The sequence below is a fragment of the Musa acuminata genome, chromosome BXJ2-5 (genome assembly GCF_036884655.1).
Source record: "Musa acuminata AAA Group cultivar baxijiao chromosome BXJ2-5, Cavendish_Baxijiao_AAA, whole genome shotgun sequence".
NCBI lineage: Eukaryota > Viridiplantae > Streptophyta > Magnoliopsida > Zingiberales > Musaceae > Musa > Musa acuminata.
Window position 1 is genome coordinate 4,337,886 of NC_088342.1, and position 16,830 is coordinate 4,354,715.

Sequence of the window (16,830 nt, forward strand, 5' to 3'; positions counted from 1 at the left end):
ATATATATATATATATATATATATATATATATATAATTTTCCGTATCAAAGGCATTAGGTTAAACTGATATGAGTCCAACTTCATCAGTTCTATGATCAGACCACATCATCCTCGCAGAGGTGTTTCGATTGGGCGGTGGGGTTGAAGATGCTCATCGCGGAAAGGTACGGTACCACCAGCCGATATATCGACAGAACACAGGCTGTTTACTTGCAGTTATATGCATGCTTGCGAGTCATGAACATAATAATTGACTGCGATCTCAGATACTCTTCAGTCAATGCACTGAAGCCAAGTCCTCGAAACGCAGTAATAACAGGAACGAAACATTGTCGCGTCCCATCCAATTGGACGGCAAGAGCAAAGTCATGACAGACCAGATGAATTGTTGAAGAACACTGTGGAATACACTGTAAAGAGAGAGACGTGGGTAGATGAATGCAATGGAGTTATAGGCTTATAGCAGCTTGACCATCTCGGGGACGTGCACCGGATAGCGGTGGATGCAGTCGGACCACGGCCCGTCCACGGGCGCCTTGGGGGCGCGCAGGCACCGCCACACCGCGCTGTTACACTTGAAGCCGCTCCCGAACCCGATCATCCACACGCGGTCGCCCCGGCGCATCCGGCTCTTGGCCTCGATGTAGGCCAGCTCGTACCACAGCGAGCTGCTCGACGTGTTGCCGAAGCGGTGCAGCGTCATGCGCGACGCCTCCACGAGGGCTGCTGGGAGCCCCAGGCTCCGCTGCAGCTCGTCGATCACCGCTCGTCCCCCGGCGTGGATGCAGAGGTGGTCGAACGCCCGCTTGAAGTCCGGGATGTAAGGCTTCCCACCCCGTGCGCCCAGCAGCCGCCGGGCCACCAGGCTCGCCAGGAAGCGGAGCTGCTCCGTGACCGGCAGCACCAGCGGGCCCACCGCAGTGATGTTGGCCCGGAGCGCCTCGCCCGCGACGGTCATCATCTCCTTGGAGAGATTGATCCCAGAGTTGCCTTCGCCGTCCTCCTCCTCGTAGACGCAGCGGTACGCACGGTCGTCCGCGCCCTCGTGGGTACGCACCACGTGGAGGAGACGGTACTTGGCGCGGTCTTCCTCCCGGCGGCTGTTGGAGAGGAGCACCGCCGCGGCTCCCATGCGAAAGAGGCAGTTCGGCAGGAGCATCGATCGCTCGTTCCCGGCGTAGAAATTCGGGGTGATGATCTCTGTGGAGACGACGAGCGCGTACGAGTTGGGGTGCGCCTGGAGCAGGCTGCGAGCGAGGTCGATGGAGATCAGCCCCGCGCTGCACCCCATGCCGGAGAGGTTGAAGCTCATGATGTTGCTACGCATCTTGTACTTGTTGACGATCATCGCGGACAACGACGGCGTCGGGGAGAAGAGGCTGCAGTTGACGACGAGGATGTCGACGTCCCTGGGCTTAAGGTCCGTCTTGGCGATGAGCTCATCAATAGCGGAGAAGATGACAAGCCGGGCCTCGGCGCAGGCGGCCTCCATGGAAGGGCACGGCGGAATGTAGCGGTTGGCGAGCGGGAGACAGGTTTCCTCGCCGAGGCCGGAGCTCTCCAGGATGCGCACCTGGAAGCGGACGCTCTTCTCGTCGAAGAAAGGCACGAGGCTAGCGTGCTCGAAGAAGGTGGCGAACGGGACGCGGAAGGTCCGCGGGGGCCGAAAGCAAGCATGGTCGACGAGATAAACAGGGCGCGGTCGCGACATGAAGTAGGCTGTCGCGACGACGACGACAGTAAAGATCGTGCACAAAGCGTGGATGGTATCGATACCGAGGGAGCTCCAGTGGGCGATGAGCTCATCTGGGCCGAGCTCGAGCACTTGCAAGAGGACGGCCACCATGACAGGGATGATAGGGAAGGCAAGCAAGTGATTAACCACGTTCAGGTAAGCGAGCTCGACTGAGCTCAGGAACCGTGGCAATGGCACAGCGCGCATCTTTATCTCTCCAAGCACAGAAGCGAAGCGTAGTGTGCAGAGAGTGGAGCTGATGAAACACACACATCCATGTTCACGACAGGGCATGAATATATAGGTAGAGGAGTTGGGTCTTTACCTCCGAGAAGAGCAATGAATGAGAGCAGATGGGCGGTTCAAATGGCGGTCCTACAGACATTGAAGACGAGGTATTGCGGATTATGGCTTTGCTCATCCTTTAGATCTCTTACACTCTGTTTATTGTTCGAAGTGATCGGGCAACTTTACATAATTTATAATGATATCCATACTACTCTACCAATAAAAAAATGCTCTTAAAATCTTAATCTGAAAAATGTCTCTCTTGCCTCATTAGAGAATGGAAGAAGATGGGCATGCAAAGCCGTGGCGTGTTGTGGTGAAGCGAGGAATCGGGGGATGTATTCAAGAGAACATTAATTTGTTGGGGGGTAGAGGATGACGTCAGGAGATGGGCCTGAGGTTGCCGTGTGATGGCCATGATGGCGTGAGAGGTTAAGGTCCACCATCACGGCATAGTGAATGAGGAGTGGAGGTGCAGATAGGGCATGCAGGAGGTGGTGGGAGCATCACGGCGGTGCCTCGAAGAGCCCTCCAGTGAGGCTTCTTTGATCGCCCTGCGTCATACTTGCTCTGCATGGCTTTTAAGGACGCATTCTTCGGGTGACCGAAGACGCCATGCACGTGTCGACTGCGGGAGAAGGAGCATAGATAGGTGACAGAATCCATGTTGAATGAGGATGGAAGAGGGCAGGGATTTGGGACAGGGGTTGTGCTATTTATCGATGAAGAGGATAATCTAATCCGTGATCGACTCTTGTTGGTGCCGTACTTGATCAATATTCAAATCAGACAGAGCATCACTAAGGATTGCAAGCATAGATAAGATATATTGGTTTGATCTATAACTTAATATGCTTTAAGGCTTAACTTTTTTTTTTTTGTCTCTCATGAGGAGGTCATTTTACATTAGGTTTTTATAAAGATGTATTGGTTTCATCTATAACTTAATATGTTTTAAGGCTTAAGTTTTTGTCTGGCATGGTGGTCATATGGTCATATTGCATGAGGTCATTTTACATGAGATTGTTGTAAAGAAAAAATTACTTTTTAATATTCGTTAATATTGGCTGGTTGTTAGTAACTATTATTAAAATCAATTGTGTTGAGAAAAAATATTGTTGATATTTGATCGCACGACACGGTTCAGACCCATGTGCATAGGATTATTCAAAGTGTCTTCGAAGTAGCAATATCGTACACTCAAAGTACTACCTATACGAAGATTGAGGTTGGAAAAGGTTTCCCGATTTTATTCTTTTAATGCTCAAGTCTGAGATCCCCAAATACGAGTTCCAGTAGTTTGAAAAAGAAAAAAGATCTTCGAATTCGAAATATATTTTTATACCTAAATGGATAAGAAGAAAGTATAAGATTGTCTTCCTTATCATAAAGGAAGAGAATGAAGTTTGTAACTGCTATGCTTGTCATAATGATTGAGAAAGAAGCTTGTGTTTCTTTGCTTTGAATCTTTGTCCACATAGATAGATGAGTGGTGGGTGACTTGATCTCACGTGGCAACCACGTGTCGACTGACGATAAATTTTCTATCATTTGTTCCCTCCGCTTTATGGCTCTTTATGAGAGGGGTTCAAAGAGCATCATTTAGTTTATCCGACATGGGAGCGTTTGGGGTCTCATCTTGTGGGTTGGGTTTTTCTAATTCAGGTACCTCAAGCATATTAAGCCTATGTTTCAACCGTAGTAGATTTCTTTTAGCACGGGTTAGATCTCGTACTAGTTTGAGTACCAAATTACCCTGGCCCGCTTCAAGGCGGGATACCCTAAGCTGGAGCTCAAGGAGGATTTATTCATGGATTATCCTGAGGACCAAAATATCCCTATAGCAACCGAGGTGCCCTTCAACGATAGCACCGACTCGCCACCTTACCTTACCACTTGAATTGTTGCCTCTAATCGTCGATCTTTCCCTTTTTGTTTTGGTTGTTGGGTCGATTTGCTTGACTCGTTCCTTTTTGTCTATGACACTTTATTTTGATAGGTCAGAACTTCATTTCAGATGTAAAAGCTTAACCTGATAGGTGTAAGTGCTTTTGGGAGTAATGGAATTCACAACAGGCACTTTAAAGATACATCTTTCGACTGATATTCTAAGCTTGGTAAGCTAACATTTAATACTAGGAGGTAGCATTTTCTGGCCTACAACACCCAAGGTCTTAGAGATAAAACTTCTTTAAGTTAGTAATGTGCCACGTTCTTAGTAAAATCACACTCTCTGTTGTCCTGAGATGGTATGCTCCATCTTAGATTATTTCAATAACTCGGTAAGGTCCTTCTCAATTCAGTGGCAACTTCCTCTGGGACCTGATTAGGTCATTGATGTTAGCTTTTCGGAGCACTAAGTCCCCTAGTCCGACCCCCCAAGGGTGAATTCCTCAGTGGTAGAGTTTGGCCATGTCCCTTTTATATCTCAACACCCACAAATGTGCTTCAGCTCTAACTTTGTTGATTAGGTTGAGTCCGACTCGAAATTCCTCTTTAGAGGTTTTTTTTATCGAAGCTCTCAACCCAAGATGCTATGAAGACCATCTCGAGTGGCAAAACAACCTTGATGTTGAATGCTAGGCTAAAGTCGATTCCATGGAGCCAATCTTAGGTGTCATTCAGGAGGTTCACAAGATGCTCGTCTACTTAGGTGTTCTTTGTTTTGATAATCCTTTTCTTCAATGCTTCGAGGATGGCTTAGTTAGTGATATTAATGAGATCGTTGGTTTGACGATGAGCTATCGAGCTGAACCTCAATTGAATCTCGTAAGACTAGTAAAACTCTCCTAATTTCACATTGTTGAATTGAGTCTTGTTATCGATGATAAGACTCTTAGGATTCCGAAACTAGTAATGATGTTCTTATCTACGAACCCCTTGACTTATTTCTTGGTGATTGAAACTAGCGACTTGACCTCCACCCACTTCATGAAGTAGTTTACTCCCATGATGAGAAACTTTAACTAGCTAAAAGTTGGTGAAAAGGGTCCTAAGATGTCCATACCCAACTGGATAAATGTCCAACCAAGCAAAACATGCCGGTTGGTATGGTATTCGAGTAAATTTTTAGTACTAGTGGTAACTTTAGATGTAGGTGATCACATCCTTATGCAATGTTGGCTAATAGAACCCCTATCGAAGCACCTAGAATACGAGAGTTTGTCCACCTATGTGATCCCCATAACACCTCAGAGAGCACCATCTTAGCATCTTGCAGTGTCAAGCACCTAAGAAGGATTAGTTGAATGACCTAGGTACAAGCAATTATTAATTATGCAATATTATGCTTGATGATACATGACTCTTTAAGTTGCTACAAGATTAGTAAAAAGTGTCCTGTCTCTTTGATAGCATAGGATCTCATCGATCCAGCTTGGTTCCTCCTTAGCCATGGCCATTTCATGCCCTTTGATGGTTCGGGTCAATAGCATCTTGACTATCGGCTAGCCCTCCCTCGGAGCTCGGGTGGAGGCTAACATGGCTAGTGCATCAGCCTAGGTATTTTTATATGTGATATACTCACAACATGCTGAGTTGGGAGAAACTTTAGGTTAACCATTGCACTTTGGCAAGATACTTCACCATGGTCCTATCTCAGGCTTCGTAGCTCCTGTCAACTTGGCTCACGACCGATTATGAACCACTAAATACTATTAAGTCCTACACTCGGATCTCTCAAGCGAGACGGAGCCCTTAGAGAAGTGCTTCATATTTGGCCTTATTATTGGAGATTTTGAACTCGAACATAGAGCTTATTCATACATTTGCTTGTTCTGACCTTTTAAGACAAGTCCATCATTGCCCCTTTCCGACGTTGAGGAACCATCTATGAACAGGGTTCATGGCAAGGAGATGTACTCATCGACTTCAACCTTGAGTGAGGGGGTCAACTCTGATATGAATTTTTACTAATGCTTAAGCATTAACGCTCTGATGTCAAACTCACACAACTCCACCGACTACCTCAACATCTACCATGAGAGATCAAATCACAAATGAATCTACTTAAGTGGTTGGTCAATAGTCACTTATATATAATGCACTTAGAAATAGGGATAAAACTTTCTTGCAACCAATACCAGCACAAAAGTCAACCTTTCGATGGGAGGGTATTGCTCTTCGGCTTCATTTAGTACATGGTTAATATAATAAATGAGTCTTTGGGCTCTCGAGTCATCTTGCACTAATATCGAGCTAACAACTTATTCGATGTAGCGAGGTAGAGGTTGAAAACCTTGCTCGGAATGGAGGAGAGCTACAACAACTAGGTGATGAGGTGCTTCAACTTCTCAAACACCTCTTGGTATTTCTCAGTCTATAAGAAACTTTTTAGATTTTTCAATAACCGGAAGAAGGGAAGCACTTGTTGCTAGACTAGGATAGGAACCGATTAAGCATCACTATTCTCTCTATTAACAATTACACTTCCTTTACCGATCGAAATGGATATATCTCTAATATGACACAAACCTTTTTGGGATTTACGTCTATCCCTCTATAGTGAATAATAAATCCAAGAAATTTTCCCGAGTTAACTCCGAAAACACATTTGGATTGGTTGAGGTACATGTTGTTTCTCTTCAAAACCTAAAACTTCTTAGCCAAGTTTGCTAGATGTGAGTCAGCTATTCTGCTTTTGATTATCATATTATCCACATAAATCTCAATGTTCCTCTCAATCTAATGCTTAAACATCTTATTCACCATCCTCTAGTATGTCGTCTCGTATTTTTCAATTTGAGCAACATGACTTTATAATAATATATGTCTTGGTATGTAATAAAGGAGGTATGTTCATGATCCTAAGATATCATTCTTATTTGGTTATATCCCAAAAATACATTAATGAAGGTGAGGAGCTCGTAACCTAAGGTAGCATAAACCAATTGATTGATATAGAGAAGAGGATAGCTATTCTTTGGACATACTTTATAGAAATCAGTGTAATTAACACACATTCTCTAATTTTCATTAAACTTTTTAATCAATATAATATTAGCAAGCCATTGGTGGTACTGCACTTCGGCAATAAACCTTGCTCCAAGTAGCTTGACCATCTCGTTGTTAATCATTTGTTGGTGTTTGAGAGTGAACTTGTGAGGCTTTTGTTTCATAGGTCGGATCTTAGGAGGAATGTTCAAATAGAGTTAGGCTATATTTGGGTCTATTCCTAGTATGTCTCTCGGTGGTCATGCAAATATCTCGGTATGTTTCTTGAGAAAGTCAACAAGTTGCACTCGCTTTTCCTCAAGGAGCATCGCCCCAACATTAACGACTTGATCAGGACAGGACTTGGCTAGAGGTTCCTCGATCAGTGGCTCTATTAGTTTCGAATGTGGAAGGGGCTTAGCGAAATCTCGTGGGTCCAACAATGGTGTCTTAGGCTGAGCCTTTTTCGGGAAGAAGACTATCGTTATAGACCATTAGCGAGACTCCTTCGAATCGCTCCTCATCTCCCTGACATTGATTTTTATTAGGAACTTCTTCATCATTTGATAAGTCGATATCATAACCTTCAACCTATTGAGTATGGGTCGACCTATGATCATATTATATGCCAAGGGGATGTCAACCACTATAAACCTAGTCATCACCATTTTGGAGTAGGGTTTATCATTGAATGTGATGTGCACTTATGGTCCCGAGAGAGGAGATAGAGTCACTCGTAAAGAAATCATAGGAGTAAGATCATTAGCCGATAATCTAAGTTTTTAAAAAGCATCAAAGTGGAGGATGTCGATAAGACTATCTTTATCAATTATGACCATCTTTACTCGTGCATTAATCATTTTTACGAAAACCACTATAGCGTCATCATGATTTGAGTCAAGGTATTCCATCTCCTCATCCTTAAAGGTTATTTTTGAGTTGTCTTTTGATCTCAAGTGCTTCTCGATGGTTTCTCGAGCATAGATTTTTTTGACTCAAGGTGTTGTCCCCTCCCAAGGTAGGTCTCTCGATGATAACATTAATTTGTCTCTCCATTGGGCCCTAAGGTCAGGGTGAAAGTTCAAGATGTCTCCAAGTGAATCTCTTGATGTGCCCTTGATAAATGAGCCCCTTGATTTGCTCCTTCAAATCACGATAGTTTTTCGTGTCATGGCCATAGTCATGGTAGAAGTGATACTACTTAGATCTATCCCTCCTTTCTAATGGTACCTTTATCGGTCAAGGGTCATTTAAAAACCCTCATTTCCAATGGTTCTCATCATGTTAAAGGGGGTCAACTCAGGTCTCGGGTGACGTAGCTCGGGTTGATTTTGTTTTCATCATTCAGGTGACCTCGAGATTGGAACCAATTGTGGTCACTTCTACCATGGCCCTTTATGCGCATTCTCGCATTTACTTGAGATCATCACTTCGACGGCTATGAATCGGTTGATTTTTTAAAAGACCTTAGGTATAGTCATCGATGGCCTCTCCACCAATGATAAAAAAAGATGAGGATCTGAGCCTCATCATGAAGGCTTGAATCATGAGTGATGGATGAGCTTCTTGCACACCTCGAATCTTGTTGGTGAATAAAGCGATAAAGTCAGGGCGTGTCTCTTCCTTGAGTCCAAGCAACATTTTCACTGATGACATTAGGCATATATCCTCGAGGAAGTAGAATTCAAACTCCTTTACGAGCTGATTAAAGGAGGCGATCGAGAGTGACTTTCAGATGAATATATCATTCTCATGCTAGGCCTCTTAATATCATTGGGAATACATGACACATTAACGTGTCCAAGGTATCGTGGAGAGATATTTGGGTGTGTAAGGCAATAGTTCCTTTAAATAGGTCAATACTATCATCAAAGATTTTCAATGATAAGAGGCAGACGTTGGTTGAGATTGATTTCTCTTAGATGTTTTGGGTGAATAGGGACTGACTCGAGATTGGTTCAACTAGATTCCCCCCATTATACTGTCGAAATTTTCGTCATATCTCGTCTAGGCATTCGTCCATTTGCCTTAGTTGGACCCTCAGAGAGTCATCCATTGAGTTCATCGATTGGGTTTCAGATTCGAGCGGAGTAGAATAGTAGTGCAGCGATGTGTTGAACTCCACTATTGGGGAGCAAGGTGCTTCTTCGGTCGATAATTCCACTGACCTAAAGAGATCTTAAGATGCTAGCATCATATTGATCAAGGGGATTCCAATAGGTGTCGGTGCTAGTCGTGGTTGAGGTTTCGACCATGGTTAAGATGGTAGCACCACTTATTATGCTAGTTGAGGTAGTATGACAATAGCTTGTAACATGCTCGTAATCGTCTACATATGATGAGTGAGGTTTAAAAACACCTCGACGGGATGAGCAGATGATTCAAGTTTGTCCTCGGAGGTGAGGGTAGTGCTTCACCAGCATCTTTGCTAAGGTGGGCACATCCACACGTGGAAATGATGACAGTTGCCCCATTTGAGTAAAAGTATTATGGGTTAGAGGCAAAGCCTCATTACTAGAGTGTTGAGAGGATTGGAGGGTGAACATTTCTACAACATCAAGCTCTCCTTTTAGCGCTAGAATATTAAGGAAAAAAATATCGTTGATATCATGGTCAACCTAACGTGGTCTAGACTTGTATGCGTAGAATTGTTCAAAGTATCTCCAAGGTAAAAACTTCATACTCTTAAGATGTCAACTATATGAAGACCGAGGGTCGAGAGAAGTTTTTCAATTCGATCCTTCTAACACTGAAGTTAGTAATCCAAAATCCCGAGTTTAAATAGTTCGAAAAAGAAAGAATCCTTCTTCTATTCAGAATATACTTTTATACTATACTTGAAAAGATGAGAATAAACTTGGGATTGTTTTCCTTATCATAAAAGAAAATAAAAAAATTATAATTATCTTTCTTATTATAATAAATTTTATCCACGTACAGATGAATGAAAAATGACTTTGAATTGAATTTGTTGATAGATTCTGTATCAAATTGAATCATAGACGTCTCTTGCACTATCCTAGCTGTAACATGGAAGGTGATGTGGATGTGCCATCTTCCCGTGGTGATATTAGGAAAATGTAGCATGTGGATCAGTGTGTGTTACGTCGAAAATTAGTCTCACATTTAGTTAGCTTCACACGTCTAACACCTTGCATGTCTTTAATACATATTCTCTAATAGTTCGACGGTTTAGACAACTCTTCATATTCAAGTAATTGACGATAATGATTTGATAGAACTACCCAAGATAACTCTTGATACCTCATTCATTAACCATTACTAATCTAATCCATCATGGCCTTTCTGCTAGTTCTCCATGTGATTCTTTGTCTTCCAAGGGAGGCTTGTTGTAGAGCATAGCATGATGGCTGCTGCAGAGAAGACCAGTGTTGGCTTAAGCTGGAAGAATCCTGTTGATCTCATCCCCTAGTCTACAGGCTACAACACTTTTAACGTGACGATGAAAATTTCTTCTAGATCAACACAACAGTCAAACCCGAAACAAATGTATTGAAGTGATGGAAGAAAACTCCATGCCAGTAGCCAGTTCTTAGGAATCATGCTGTCAGTGCTCAGTCTAAAAGCAGAAAAAGCAGTTCAAAGCTTTATGACTTGAGATGGCCTCCTTTGCCTCTGTTCAGTCAAGACCAAGTAAAAGCAAAAGCTTTCTACTGATTGCTTTCGGCGGAAGACGAAAATAACACCGGTAAAGCTTCTTTTTGGTGGGATCACATGAGCTTTGGCACCACTTCTATGAGCAAAGTGGTGGAAGTAGCATCAATCTATCCATGCTCACTGCTCTTTCTGACATGGTGCCTTTCCAAGCTTGCAGAAATGGACTGAATCCTCTTTGTCTTGTGGGTGAAGGGGAAGACTGCTTGTCATGCTCGCTGCAACAAATAGAGAGCAGCGTTGTCGGCAGACAGGCAGATTAAAGAGGGCTCAAGAGATCACAAGATAGTTGTTCATGTGTCATGCATTTGTCTGCTTCTGCTCTTCAATAACCCCGTTCCTATTGTACCTACATATTTCGTTCTCTGAAGTAGCCATTAGACCTAACTTGCGGGCCCTCCTTTGGGTGTCACAAGAGCAGTAACGCTCCGCCAAATGATGCAGAATTGAGCCACTTCACAGGTGAATGAAGCTCTCAAAAGGTAGGCAGGACATGGAGATTCCGGGAAGTGGATCATCTTACTTCTTTAGCAGACATGAAGCTTGTCTTCGTCCAGGCAAAGCAGACCTATAAAGAGAGAGAAATGTTCGTTAGCTGCATAATTAATGCCATGCTGTGCATGGGTGTGAAGCTAATGAATTGGACATTTAATGCGTCGCAATCGTCGTTGAAAAGATTTGTCATCAAACTTGCAGTAACTCTGAATTCAGCAGTGTGTCACTGAAAGCAAGCTTCCATGACGATGATTGCTGTTGCTAACTCAGGATAAGAACTAACAGATCGTGTCATGTCCTCCGTCAATCACGGGCTTCACATCTCGTGAATTGGGGGTTTTGTCTTCCTCTGCTGTCCTCTGCTGGGACATGGATTTGTGGTGTCCGCATACGAACAGATAGCATGTTTCCATTGGCAGATTAAAGAAAGGAGCACGATTAGCGATGGCATAAGGGAGGAGAAAGCGCTCATGGGATCATTCCACGAACGTATTCGACAAAAGTTCCGAGTATTATAGATACACGAATTATCTCTTTGCCCGAACTTTCGGCTTTGTCTTTATAGCAGGAAGCTAGCGATGGAAGCGTCGATGAGCACTGCGCTCGTCCGTGCTTGTCTTCATCGTTAACTCATGCAGTAGAGAGCATTGAGATTGCTAGAGACTCGTGTCAAAGTTTCGGAACGCAGAGCAGCAACTCACGTCAGCCGATTTAGAGGATGGATTCAGGTTAAGTTGACCATAGACGCCTCGATTAGATCTGATCCCAATCTAACAGCTTCGCCAGCGTTGTTCACATTATTTAGGTTGACTAATGGGCTAAATTTTGACTAGCAATCATCATTTTTCCGAGCATTAGCTGTCGCCGGTGCTAACGAATTATAAGGGTCGCTGTCTCTTCGTCCCCAAGATATAACAGAACAGGAACCGTCTAAACTACCGTCAGAAAAAACTTCCGTTACATCGGAAGGTGACGCATTTCTTCCGTCATTATGACGTCAAGGAAACGAATATATGAGCAAAATTAGATGGGGCCACATCGTATAGTGTGCGGAGAGCAAGCGATAGAACACGTAGGAAGGCGACGAGAACACGGTGGTCACACGGCTCCTCAAAATCCAATCTTTTTGTTACTGAAACGTCTAAATAAAAAGACCATCTTGGTTTCGCTTTGCACCACTGGCTCCTCCTTATAATCGCCCTCCTCCCTCATTCACTCCTCGACTCGTAGCACTAGAGCTTGAGAGAGAGAGAGAGAGAGAGAAGAGAGAATGGGCAACAGTTTAGGTGGGAGGAAGAAGAGAGCCAAGGTGATGAAGGTTGATGGCACCACGTTCAAGGTGAAGCCACCGGCGCAGGCCATGAACGTGCTGCGGGACCATCCCGGCCACGCCCTCCTCGACGCGGAGAAGGTGCAGCGACTCGGCCTCCGGGCGCGGCCGCTGGACCCGGACGTCCCGCTTAAGCCTGGGAAGCTTTACTTCCTAGTGGATCACCGGCAGCTGCCGGATCAGCGGGGTGCACGCCGGGCCTGGTCCGGCTCGCTCCAGGTGGGCGCTAAGGAGAGGCTGGAGAGCCTCCGGCTCTCTCACCGCTCCATGTCGGACCTCTCCCGCGCCACCTGGCGTCCGTCCGCCCTCGAGGCCGAGGAGACCAAGGACGGGACTGTCCGCCTCAAGATGAGGCTGCCCAAGGCCCAGGTGGAGAAGCTCATGCAGGAGAGCAAAGACGCCGCCGATGCCGCCGAGAAGATCATGCAGCTTTGCTCCCCCAAAGATGGTGCTAACCCGTCGCCCTCGCCGGAGCCGATTGCGCCGACTTCGAAGGCCGGACGGAAGGATATCGTACGTCCCTCGCTCTTTCTTCTTCTTCTTCTTCTTCTTCTTCTTCTTCTTCTTCTTCTGTGAGTTAGTCTCACTGTATTCCGGTGATGACTTCCGAAGAGTTTAATCTGAGTTCATAGTATCTTAGGAACATCCTTTAACATCATTAACGTTTCCTTGGTAATTCTTAGGACAAGGCGTGCTGTAAAAGACAGGAAGACGAGACTGTTAACCCGTGATCGTAGGTTGTAGACTTGTATTCCAAAAGTCAAACGAGGCCAACTCACACGAGAAATCCTTGTGGTTCCATATACTGCTTCCTGTCGCCGTCACGGCCATAGGGCCATGTAATCTGGGTTAGGTCTGGTGGCGAAGGGGCAGACCACGTGAATGTCCCGATCTGTTAGGTATGGGATCAGAATCATTTGCTGCATGGCGTGGCTGTACACTACAATAAAAGAGTGTGGTCCATATAAACTAAGAAGACAACCCCACTCATCTTGCACCTACCATTCCTAGGCATGAACTCTTTCTCCTTCGGTAGGTGCATCCTAAATGGACCTCCATGGACATGAACATGGACTAACCCACCATGAGTCGTCTCCTTCGTTTTCTTAATCCGTGGCAGTTGCATGTGCAGAGTCACCAAAGTAACTCTGCAAGCTTTACATCAGTGTAGAATTTTAAGCAAGTCAATGCGGGAAGCACATGGCGACTTTCTCGGGGGTTTTCTAGTGCTTCGTTGCTGACTTACTGCCATTCCATATGCCCAACGGGAGAAGCTGCAGTAGGTGGTCAGTCTGGTTTTCAAGAGAGGGAGCGCAGTCTCCAACCACAAGCAAACATGTGATGCGGTAAACTTCAGTAATCACCATCCAAGGAAAAGACACTATGCGACCGTTCTACGTCTTAGTTCTAAGGGTGGTTGTCGCTGCATCCAAGTCTCAGTCGAGTGCGATTATTTTCTCCATTGCATCATATCTCATCAGTTGTCCTTTTGTTTGTACCATAAGCCTCCGATAGTTAAGTAGTGCTTGTCAGACGCTCATTAGGAAAATGGAGACTTGAGTGTGGCCACATTGTCAAGCAAACATCAGCTAAATTGTTTGCCAGTTGACTAATATGTTGCCCAACGTATCTACATGTTATTGCAAGCCGAGCAGATTCACTTGATAGGACAGGACGATCTTTAATGTTACTGTCATTATACGCGGCTTTTCTTACCTTTGATACGAAGTCAGAGAGTGTTGTTTACTTGTCAACGAAAGCTATTCTGATTCCTTCTTTGCCTTCATTTGCTGTTGCAGAAAAGAACGAGGTTTCTTGAGGTGCCGGATGAAATCATTGCTTGAATCAAATCATCAAGGCAGCAAATATTTCGATGCAAAAAAAAGCTGTTTAATCCGGGAGCAAGACCGCGACGAAGAAGAAACACTAGATCATGTAAATTTCTCGGAAAAATGAAAAAGAAGAGGGTGGGTCGAATATGAGAAGCTGCCTGGAGCTTCCTATTTCCCCACAAGCGTAGCTTGTGTTCTTCATTGTTAGATGGTGCTTTCCTACAGTCAAGTGAATGGAATTCCTGATGCGGAAGGGGCAAAGAAGTTGCTTAGTCAATGAAATGGATTAACATTCTTCGACGTGCTTTAGGATCAATGTAATTAAGCTTTAAAACGACTCCGGTCATTGTGCAGAGATGGAGAATATTAACCCTTCTCTCATGGAATGTTTGGGTATTTCGATTCTAAATCCATTTGTGATCTCAGAGCAGTCCGGGTTTAAGGATCACAATACCTTGGCCTTCTCATTACTGAAATCGAGGAGCCATTACAAGCTGTAGCATTACTTTATATATATATATATATATATATATATGAGTATGATGGTTGCGACACATCGGTGCACCGGAGGATCCTCTCCGGTGCAATGATAGGGAGTACGACCTTTGCTTTTGGACGTAATACCGTGCAGTACGTAGCTCGTGATCCTAAAAGATTCCCGGGAACTAAAGGCCACCACTTACTACAGCAGCTGGTGCAGATGCCTCCAAATCCAATGGTACCTTTTGCCGGCTACAATTTAAATTTGTTTGATCTAAAGTACAATCAGAGAGTTTGTAGATACTTGTATTTCAATAATCATTAAGGCTAAGTATACAAAATTTTTGCCAAGGATTTTTTTTTGAAATTTATCTTCAATGTACTTATGAGAAAAAAAATGATTAGTTTAATTTTTTATTGATAATAAATATAAATTTATATACACATAAAATAGGATAAATATATGATTTTTAATCAGTAATATATATAATATTTATTTAAATCATGTTATAATATAGGAGATCATGTTGAAATTATGAACTTATTATTTGATAGAATCATGGTAATATGCTTTCATAATTTTTATTTATAATCATAAGAACATATTATCAAAATATTAGAAGGATCATGATATATTTTTCTCAATAGTATCCTTTCTAATATGCCTCTTATAATATGATACTCTCATTGGAGATATCGATTTTGAACAAGAAATTGCTAACAAGATAAAGACTTGATAAGAGCATTTGCAAATTGATTAGAATATAAGACATGAGAGACATGAAGTTCATCATTTTTAAATTTTATTAAGAACAAAATGACTATGTGTCTCATCCAAGAATAAAATACAGAATCTAACAAGGTTAGGTTTAGTAGTTGTAGAAGCAATTGCTGATATTCAACCTATGTAGAAGATCTTACAACATAACGTTGTTCGTTGAAACTCTAAGAGATTAGATTGTAACCAATAAATCAACATTCAAAAATGCATAAAACAATAAGGAGAGTCTTTTCAAGAAATAAATCATGATCACTAGGGTCGTTAAATACTAGAGGAGTCTTTTAATGGTTGTCCAATAGCTAAAAATAGCCTTATACATAAATTAAAATAATTTATTTATTTTATACGTAATATCGGGACAAGTGAATGTCAAATACTATAGACCGTTAACAACTTGACTATACTTGATGATGTCACTAAGATTAGCATTATCAAATAAGGTATAAAAAACATTTGTAGAGATTGATGTAGTACCATTATTGGCTTCAAGTATTTTAGTATGATAGAAAAAGCTATGAATATATTATCATTGAAAAAAAATAAACTATTTATCATGTGGATGACTTGAACACCAAGAAAATAGCTAAATGCTCCCTAGATCTTTGATAAAAAAATTACTTCTAAAATATTTAATAAATTGATTAATTATTGATGATTTATTACTAGTAATAATTAAGTCTTCTACATAAACTAGTAAAAATATGATTATGCACTCATGAAAATAAATGAATAATAAATTATAAGATTGAAATTTATGAAATTTAACTAAGACTAGATATGTTCGAAGTTTATGATATCAAGCACAAGGGGTCTACTTGAGACTATAAAGAGCCTGGCATAACTTATAAATCTATCGATGAATAATATGATTAATAAAGCTTAGAGGTTGTCTCATAAATACATCATCAAAAATGTGATCATGAGAAAATATATTATTTATGTCCAATTGTCAAAATCTTCAATAGTTAGAGCAAAACATAAGATAATGTTATTGGTTTCGTGGCTAAAAGTATTATGGTACTTAAGGCCTAAACATTAATAAAACTCTTTGCAATAACTCTTATTTTATACTTATTAATGGATCTATCAAGATTTTACTTGATACAAAAAAAATATATTTGCATTCTACGAGGTTTTTACTTGGATGAGATGAGATTAAGTTTTATGTATTCTATAATAAAGTATTATATTTTCTAGATATTACTGCTTGCCATTTGAAAATATTTAAAGCTTGGTTGATAATAGAAAGCTAAAAAATAAATTTTGTGATCATTTTACAAA

General features: G+C 42.4%; 2 protein-coding genes across 4 annotated transcripts; one reads left to right on the forward strand and one right to left on the reverse strand.

Annotated features, from left to right (window-relative positions):
• Nucleotides 1–422: 422 nt before the first annotated feature.
• LOC103984048 (3-ketoacyl-CoA synthase 6-like) lies at nt 423–1,943 on the reverse strand. Its single transcript, XM_009401453.3, has one exon. It carries the CDS (start codon nt 1,941–1,943, stop codon nt 459–461), a length of 1,485 nt encoding a protein of 494 aa, XP_009399728.2. The 3' UTR covers nt 423–458.
• Nucleotides 1,944–12,286: 10,343 nt separating this feature from the next.
• On the forward strand, nt 12,287–14,713 carry LOC103984050 (uncharacterized protein At1g66480). Of its 3 annotated transcripts, none has more exons than XM_065108122.1 (2): nt 12,287–12,969; nt 13,140–14,102. In XM_065108122.1, exons 1-2 carry the CDS (start codon nt 12,397–12,399, stop codon nt 13,185–13,187), a joined length of 621 nt encoding a protein of 206 aa, XP_064964194.1. In that variant the 5' UTR covers nt 12,287–12,396; the 3' UTR covers nt 13,188–14,102. The 3 variants fall into 3 exon arrangements, with proteins under 3 accessions (XP_064964194.1, XP_018681876.2, XP_009399731.2); XM_018826331.2 differs by having other exon boundaries at nt 13,589–14,102; XM_009401456.3 differs by lacking the exon at nt 13,140–14,102 and adding an exon at nt 14,256–14,713 and having other exon boundaries at nt 12,288–12,969.
• The last annotated feature ends 2,117 nt before the right edge of the window (nt 14,714–16,830 follow it).